The sequence below is a fragment of the Triturus cristatus genome, chromosome 3_1, assembly GCF_964204655.1.
Source record: "Triturus cristatus chromosome 3_1, aTriCri1.1, whole genome shotgun sequence".
In the NCBI taxonomy this organism is placed as follows: Eukaryota; Metazoa; Chordata; class Amphibia; order Caudata; family Salamandridae; genus Triturus; species Triturus cristatus.
Window position 1 is genome coordinate 260,992,579 of NC_140583.1, and position 9,274 is coordinate 261,001,852.

Below are 9,274 nucleotides of genomic sequence, written 5' to 3' on the forward strand. Positions count from 1 at the left end.
CGTAGTCCGCGCAGTGTAACGAATCAGTTTCCGGCATTGTGTACGGACCAAGATTCGGTGAGGCTGGTTATGAGTCTGGGGTCAGTAAAGGCTGGGGGGGAGGAGGGGAGGAGGGTGTGAGGAAGGGAGTACTAGGCGACAACTGCAGTTTGGAATAGTGTGTGGTGAGCGGTCAGTCTCTTTGATGACAGTTAATAGGTCACTATTCAATTTTAGGATCTTAACTTGTTTTTTATTTTATTTCAAAGTATTCTATTAATTTTATAAGCAAAGACATTAGCAATTCTGTTACAAGGTTAGCCATACGTAGTTTGTAGAAACAGTGTTTACAGGCACTTTTGAAATATATGTTTTAGCTAACCCCATCTGACTTGACTTGCTGAAAATTAGGAAATGGGTGATAGAAAGAAGCAGGAGAGAAAGGGGTGAAAGGAGGACACAAGAAAGGTTCTGTAGTAATGAGACTAATAAGACTTATAGCCGCGTGACAAAGCCGCACACCACTGGCTTGCTTGTGGCGAGCATGGTAGCCAAGTCCACCCACCCATCGCCCTGAAGGGCCATGGTAGTAGCGCTCCGTCACGTTCGCCCTACCGCACATAGCGGGGTAAAGTGTAAGTAATTAAAGGATCTCTGTGACAAAAGTAGTAACTCACTGAAGTGTTTAAATTATAGGCACTTCTGTGATCTGCATTGTGCACGTTCTTTACAGCAGGCATATTAACCCTCTACACTACCTTATGAAGAATCAAAACTTCCACTAGACAAAACTCTGATCCCTCTCCAGCAGACCCATTAATCATCATAGTTATCTTGACATTTTTACTGTTGCCTGGAAATTGCTGGAGGCAAAGAAGCTGCAGCAGGTGCTTTCACTCCCACAATATATTGTGGAAACACGGTGCCCCCCGAAGTCAGCGCCCAATGTCGTAGAACAGGTCGCACCGCCCAAGAGCCGGCCCTTCCCAAAGCACAATTCAATCTCTAAAAGATCCTACAGATTTTAGATCTGGAATGCCATCAAGGGATCTAGGGACATAAGACAAGTGACCCGCAAGCAAAAACTGGAGCTTGGTACTGCCACACCTTGCCCTGGACCTAAATCCTGCTAGATATTTTCTCAGTGATTTAGTCAAGCCCACAGAACAACTGGATGGGCCTGAAATTACTGGGGGGTCCAGTTTTAAATATAGTGATTTAAACCTTTTTGATTGAGACTATGAAAGGCAATCCTATTTATAAGAAACTGAATGCAAAGACAGTAAATACTGCATGTGGGCTTGAATCTATTATTCCTCTCTGCCCAGTCTCAAGCTTATGCTCTACTATAGCCATATCTACTATAGCCTTAGAGCCAGTGCTTAATTTGAGCCGGTGCTTTCTGGTGCTCAGCACCGGCACTTAATTGGTTTCCGGTGCTCGGCACCGGCACCTAATTGTCAACACCAGACTTAGAACAGTCCACCACATGGTGGCACTGCTCATCTAATTTAGAGATGAGCAGAACAACGGTAGTTTAGGACTACAATATACATTAAAATTGCTCATACCTGCCTCCCCAGCCATTCCTTTAGCTTCGGGGACCTGGAATAATCTGTTGCATTTCCATGCGAGAGAAATGGTTAGTAGTTGTCTTGGCAGCGATGACCAGGGCGATGGGTGGTGTAAGCTGCAATGGCCTCCTGGTCAGAGCCCTGGCACTTAATAGTTTCCAAATTAAGCACTGCTTAGAGCCCGAAGTAGTGGGCTCTTCTGGCCATTAAAGGCCTGTTCCCGCGTTAAAGGCCCGAGCCGGAGCCTTTAATTGCCAGTAGAGCCTGCTGTTCTAATTTGTAAAAACAAAGGCCTCACGGAACCCAAGGGGGTTTAAATCCCCTTAGGTTTCGAGAGTCTTTTGTTCACAGCAATAAAAACATTGGAAAGTTGCTCTCCGGGCTTTAACCGGCCATTAGAAGCTCGTAGCACTCCATTGTCTACAATGGAGTGCTCAACATTCCACAATGGAAAGCTCAACATTCCAATGTTCTTATAAAAGGCTTCACAACTCTCCTACTCCATATGTAGTCCAGACACACTGCACCCAACTTTCGCTTTGCATAGGCCAGACTACAGACAGCCCCTTTCAACCATGGACCAGAAGGAAGGCAATGAAAATTGGAGTACTGCGTGACTATGCATCATGAGGGCCATGAAATACAGGATAAATGAAATACATGGTGTAGCTGTTCAATCAATAATTGAGACAGGGCTTTATGCCTTCAAAGAGTTATGGAAAGTGTAATGTAAATAACAATACAAAACAATGATACCCCTAACCAGCTCACACCCCACTCCGAAGTACACTTCAGTTTTGCCACCCCCTTTTAGATCACACGGTTGAGAAGGGTGGTGGCTGTAAAGAGGCTTATGTGAGAGTTGCTGGGTGAGTGTGCACGGTGACTGATTTTACTTCATGTTGTGGATATGGTCGGACGCTGCCTTGTGGTCGAGTGTCGTCTGTGGGGAATACCTGACTCTTTACTGCCTTCCTAAATTCCAGGTGATTTCAGATGTTAATCACCTTTGCCAGGAGTCAGTTCCAGAGATGGTACAGACTGTCATTAAAGGGCACTTCTTTCACCAGTCATGAGAACAACCATCTTGTACATTGCCTTTAAGTAGCTATGAACACGCTTTTACTAGATATTGCAATGAACAGCGATGGGAGAATTTTCCGGAGACTACTAAAGAATGAATTTATTAAGATCATCTTGGTCACAATGGTTATTAGATTGATAAGAAAAAAACAAGCTGTGCAAATTCTCCTCTTATGGTATGTTAATATGTTGTTGTTCCTTTCTACTAGACTATGCGAAAAGCTTCTTACTCTTTGTATAGTTATGTAAATATGTGTATGTTCTTCTTATCACTCTATCTGATCTTTATTCTACATGCACCCCGTCTCATTTTGATTTATCAGGATTATACCTCTATCCAGTTTCTTCTTTGTAAAGTGCGCTGTTGTCATGACTGATGTGGTTTACTCTACAAAAAGCTTCTAAAATAGAATAAAGAAATATATAATTGGCTCTTTGGGGCTTCCAGTCGTGTGTGCGTTAAAGTTCGTTGGCTTTGTGTTCTTTTACAAATGACAGCTTCCATATTCTAAAAGTGCTCTTAATCCAGAACAGCCATAACATCCTAGTAATCTGGTTCACTCTGCTGTTTGTGCAGTGCTATGTTGGGTGACTTTTCCAAAAGTGTGTTAAAAATCAGCATGTTCCACAGTGCACGTTGTGAATGTATGGCAAATGAATACCCCAAGGAGCACTTAATATTTGCTGAATATTTGCAATGAAATGGATTGTAAAGGGATAGACTAAAACAGAAATATTGGCAAAGCGGTTCTGTGTAAAATATCAATGTAGGAAAAATATATATATATTTTTACAACATTCTAAGACCTGAGAATAGCAGTCGCCCATCCCTAATGTTCTCTGTAGGAGATCACTCTGGGAGTTGTGATGTTTTCGCATTTGGCAGTGGCAGTCTTCCTGCAGACCTCCTAAAGACACTGGTCTATTTTTCACACCCCACCCAAACATCCTTTTCATGCCCAGATGTTCTAGCTCGGGCATCCTATTTCTTTTCTACCAGCAGAAGGCCAGAGACAACCGTCACAAAATGGCACAGGCTGTCCCTGCTGTGCAAAACAGATATCCACAGTTCGGCCGGAGGTGAGTTATGGCGAGGCTGAGAGGCTATCACCCCCTGCTGGCCACATAGGGTAACACACTGAGGAGGAGCCTAAACGTGTAGAGATCTGAATTCGTTCCCATTCCCCGCCCTTCACACTTCCACCTTTTAACAGCTGGCTAGAGTTATGCTAAGCTGAATCATTAACTTCGGATTGTAAAATAATCCTCTGCCGTGGTTTCATGGTGGAAGCATTAACTCATGACAGGATGTGCCCTTCTCCAGCTGTAACCGCGCCCAACAGGTGCACTGTTGACACAGCCATGTAGAAGCATCTGAGAGCAGGCCGCTCTTCCAATGTACAGTATTTCTCACCTGCAACGCATGCGCACTTCCAATACGTGCGTTGTCCACACACACCTTTGTCAGTGCACCTCAATCCTACCTGAAGCCCTTTCTGCTCTTCCAAAACTAATGTTATCCACGATAGGTACGGACTGGCCCACGGGGCAATCAGGAGGTGTCCGATGGGCTGGTTTGACAGGTGAGTATGTGTGTCGTTTTTTGGGTGTTTTTGGGCCGGTGTTTTCGCGATCTGCTGGGCTGTTTTTTCTCAGTTGATTTTCCTGCTAATGAAACCAACATTGCCTGCAGCAAGCTCAAATCCACGCAGTCTTCTATAGCTTGCAAAATATTTGCACAGCGTGTCTTCACAAGTTCAAATCTGCCCATAAGCGACACTATTTTTAACCTTTCTAATTCACTAAGAGGAGCCACGTATATTTTGGTGCCCGACCCTATTTTCTGCCCCAGTCCACCCTGATCCATCTCATGGCAGTTGGTAAACTTTGGAAGAGGTGGTACGTTAATAGTTGCCTCAAATAGCACATAGTGAGTGAGCCCCTTTGCTTCGTGTGGAACTTTGGGGTTAAAATTGTGGACATTTTGCATTTCAAATTTACAGGTAACTAAGCAGTAAGTTTTGAAAAGGAGCTTATTTTAAGTATTCCAGGCCTTTCATGGGATGTTGAGCAAGAATGTCCCTCCCCAGGGATTTTAAGAGTTCAGCCTCCTTTGTACACATGGTGGAACAATGTTGCATTTTCAGCACAAATTCGCTACAAATGAGTTCTGTTTCCAAGGTATTACAGGCAGTAAAATAAATCTAGTAATGTAACTTCAAGGGATGTATCAGTTTTCCAAATACATGTAACAGTTTTCTTCACTTCACGGCAGATGCTTCTGCGGCCCCTTCTGTAATACAGATAGCGCTGGTGCACATGTAGCGCCAGAGCTATCCCAAAAGGGCGTTCCCTCATTTGCATAGCCACATGCAAATGAGGAATCTCTTTACCTCTGTGCTTGTGCTGTATTATGGTAGTAGACACAAAGGCAAAGAAGCTGTCAGGAGGTCCACTGAAAGTGGGCTATAAAAAAGTAGCGCACTGTCAGTGTGATGGCAGCCCACAGGTGGAGGGTTAAGGGGGTCCTATGGACCCTCCAAACATCCCCTTTCAGGCAGTTAGTCATTCACTGCACCCGCCTGCAAGGGCATTTTGCAGCACACAGAAGGAGCAATAAGCCAATAATGATTGTTTTTGTGCAGGAAGGTGTCCCTTCCTGCACGACAACAATCATCCATGCAACGCAGGGTTCAAGAGGGCCTGCATTGGGACTAGGCAGCTTTTTTTAGCGCCAGTGCAGGCGTGAGCACAGGGATGGGCTGTATTCTTGTTAATATGGCCGCATCCCTGTATTTTAAAAACAATGCCGCTCGGTGCAGCAAAATTGCTTGCGGCACCGCCCTGCTCAATTTTCATTTAAATATGCCCCGCTGTGCTTGCTACTAGGAAATCCATCATACGGCAGTAGCTGTCACTCTGAGGGTTTGATCATGTTCGGTGCGGAGTCCTACTGGGCACCCCAAAGCTTGAGAGTGGTAGCCTGAAAGACTATGCGGGCCTAGGCACTGTAACACAGAATTACTGAATGATCCCTCTCATTCACCGTAAGTTAGCCCTCAAATGTGTAACCTTTATCTAATGTACTGTAATGCTTATTGTGCACTTCTTTTATGATACAAATGCTTCGTTTACACAGGTAGAGATGCCAGAAAGACCTGTGATAAACCACTTCCTTTCAGAGAGCTGGGTTGCCACAAACAGCTCTGCATATCCACCCCATGCACTACACTTTAGGCTTCTGTCCAGAAATCTTAGTCAAACCTGTCAGTCTTCATATTATGCTATTAAACATGCATACTTACTTCTCCCATATACCTCAATCTTAATATGCAGTGCACCTGATATAGTCCAGTGCACGCACAAACATATGCCCCTCTGCTATATCTGTCCTTTCACCCACATCCTGGTTTCTGTAAGCAAGGACTGTAAAACGTTCACAATCTTTTTGATGTAATTAGTTTAGCTAAACTTCTGTTAGAGACATGTTATCAACTAAATGTAAACTTCTTCTAGAGGTGGATAGAGTGAGGATGGATTTCAGCTGGCAGCATTGACCTAAATAATTATTTTATTTTTTTCTCTCTTCTCGTTTTCCTAGGAGCGTTTGCAAAGGTAAAAGAGAGCCAGCGGATGAGCGATGAGGGCCGGATGGATCAAAATGAGGCAGATGGTATCCGCAAGCGATGCCGAGTAGTGGGCTTCGCGCTACAAGCAGAGATGAACTACTTTCATGAGCGGCGCATCGAGGACTTCAAGCTGATGATGCAAGCCTACCTGAAGGAGCAGATACTCTTCTACCAGCGGGTCAGCCAGCAGCTGGAGAAGACCTTACGCATGTATGACAACCTTTAATGTTGCAAGTGCTAGAGAACCTTTTTTAGTTTACTTTGGACCTGCTCGTGGCCTACTCATTACCAGGACTCCAATGGCAGGCTGTTACGTCATAAGACTCAACTGCGATTTGAGGACGATTTTCATTTTTTGGCTCAAAAACTGTCTCCTGGAGCCAAATAGCCAACCTAGAAAGCTAAAGAAGCTTGGGGGGTTGCCATTCAGCAAATAACAAAATAGCCCTTAGCCCTTAGCCCCAACCCTTCCCTTCCTCTCTTATCAGCGAGGCACCAAAAATAGCTTAACTTTACAAATGCGATTATTTGCCATCTAGGAACATTGCTCTGATAAGATGAGATACTTTTATCTTGTGAAAATACATATGGCTACATGGGAAGGAGAACTTGCAAGAGGATCCCGCTTAATACACTAGTTGATTTAACAGGAAGATCAGATCGCTTTTCAGACGTGACTCTTCATTCATAAAATCCACGGTTACTGGTGCCTTTGGACTCGAAGACGAGCGGTCTTGTATTTCCCCTGATTGTTCTTCTTGCTCCTAAAGCCATACTGGAGGAACTGAATGACACTGTTTATAATATTTCTTTGGACAAGATGAGGGATCTGATCCATCATGGCTACAAACATCAGAAGGTTCAACGCTTATGGGGAATTTTCTTTTCCTGTAGAACCACCCTCTCTGCTTTCTCTGCCTGATGGAGCAAGTCATGTACACCGTTTGGGAAAAGAATGCCTCTTTACCTTTTCCACAACTCAGACTGTTGAGGTTCAGGCTGAATTTCTTTCTTTTTTAGATGCATCCAGGGTACATGTGAACTACATTACTTGGGGGAATATGGCGGTTTTATGATGAATATTCCCCACCTTCGTTTTGTTTTTTTGCACCCGCACTTTGCTGAATCACGCATGCAGGAAAAAGTTGTCTGACGAAGAGTTGATTGGGAGGATACAACTCAAGCAGCCCAAGCCACACAGAGAAAAGCGACAGCCACCATGTTCAGCAATGTTCCACTCTTAGTTGCTGCAGCTTGGTGGGAGGATTTCTGCCTTTTAGCACCCCTTGAGTAAATGACTGTAGCAGCCAAAATGCCACTGGACTTTCATAGAATCTGTGACATTTCCTGTTTGAATGCTGCGCCTCATCCTGCCCACCCCAAAGTAGAAAAGTGCATTAGCTATAACACAGGGGCACTGGTGTAGAAACTAGGAACTAGCACAATGGCCAATGGCCAGTGGCCGGTGGGGACCAAGACAGAGGTAGTAAAGAAGGCACTGGAGACCAGCACAAAGTACTGCAGAAGGATCTTCATAGGGCAAAAGAGGCGATAACCTAGGACAATACACGTGTCACATGGGACCAGCAGAGAATCCAATGCCCCCCACAAGTGGCAGAGCGCGATCTGGATCCCACTAAAGACGACATAAGCACCTGTCCCAAAATGAAATACACAGCGAAGCTGCGATGGACCAAAAGCCTAGCATATAATACAGTGCAGCACATCTTGGACTCAAGCAAAGGTGCAACAGGTTGCACTTCAGCATTTGGGGCAAGAGGGACGGTATCGAGGACAGTTTACAGAACTCCCATAACATTTTGCCTTGCATCCCCCCAGAGGTTCTGTAGCACCCCATTCTCCCAAGAGACCCCAGAGGCTAAACAGTCCAGGATTCCAGGTGCCTTCCACTCAAAGATGCTGTATCTGTGGATATGAGTGGACTTTTTATTTTTGTATTCTTGTTCTACGGAAGGCTGTCTTCGTGATGAACACTTCTTGGAACAGGGCAGGAAAAGAAGTTATTTTGATGAGGTGCTGCTATATGGAGCTTGTGTTTTAGAAGGATTCTTGGGTACCAATAAAAGGATGTAAAAGAATTCCATTCCAATGATCACGCAGAATTTGTGTGTTTTTTTTATATTAATAGCCAGAAAAAGGAAAGTCTGGTGATGAGGATAAGGATGATTTGTGAAGGGGCCACGCCTAGATATTTTTACATTCATAAATTTTTCCACGCCACAATTTTAATGTTTGAGCCTCGCTGTGAAATGCCCATCTCTGTTCGCAGTGTCCTGATTCTATGAAATCCTATTGATGCCTTCAAAAGGCTACTGTCCCTATATTACAATCCCCTGCTAATGCCTACAACCTGAGTACCTACTAGTATGTAAGAACGTGCTAATGCTATAAAATACTACCTGTCCCAGCAATTTGAATACCTACTACACAACGCACTGCAGGGCCCTCATACTGTAATTAAGGATTTTGGGGGCCCTGGGCAAAAACTTATTTCGGGGGCCCCTGTTTGGAACAGCTTTGAATTTATGATCCAGTTACAGCTCTTTTATGCCCTCTTTGTCCAGGTCACTGACAGTGCACAGGCACACTGGTCCAAATTCTAAAAGTGTTTACATCTAATATTCAGGGGTAGTGACGTGTGTTTCAATATTGTAACACAGCAGCAGCTCACTAATATTACTGCAAATAATCTCTGTGACACCCTCCCATTTCTCATACGTGAGGTCCTGTTTTGAGCTAAAAGAAACTTTTTCTTATGGGTGTTGCATGAAACATAAGAACAAGATTTGTCTGAAAAATGTCTGTAATAGACTCTCACACATTCCCCACATTAAAAATAAATTGAAGAAAAACGCTATTTACATCAATCTGTTTAAGAATTATTCAAGGTCATCAAGGGCCAGACTCTCCGAGGGGGGCCCCAGAAAGGCAGGGCCCTGGACCCGAGCCCACTTTGCCCATTCCTTAAAACGTCTCTGACTGTAATAA

At 44.2% G+C, this 9,274-nt stretch overlaps 1 protein-coding gene across 3 annotated transcripts in view; it reads left to right on the forward strand.

Annotated features, from left to right (window-relative positions):
• SNX33 (sorting nexin 33) overlaps nt 1–8,378 on the forward strand; it is a 136,892-nt gene extending 128,514 nt beyond the window's left edge. For all 3 annotated transcript variants that reach the window (XM_085643847.1, XM_085643845.1, XM_085643846.1), the window contains one exon: nt 6,238–8,378. In XM_085643847.1, coding sequence (XP_085499973.1) covers nt 6,238–6,491 — 254 coding nt within the window. In that variant the 3' untranslated portion in view covers nt 6,492–8,378. The remainder of the gene's footprint in view (nt 1–6,237) is intronic.
• The last annotated feature ends 896 nt before the right edge of the window (nt 8,379–9,274 follow it).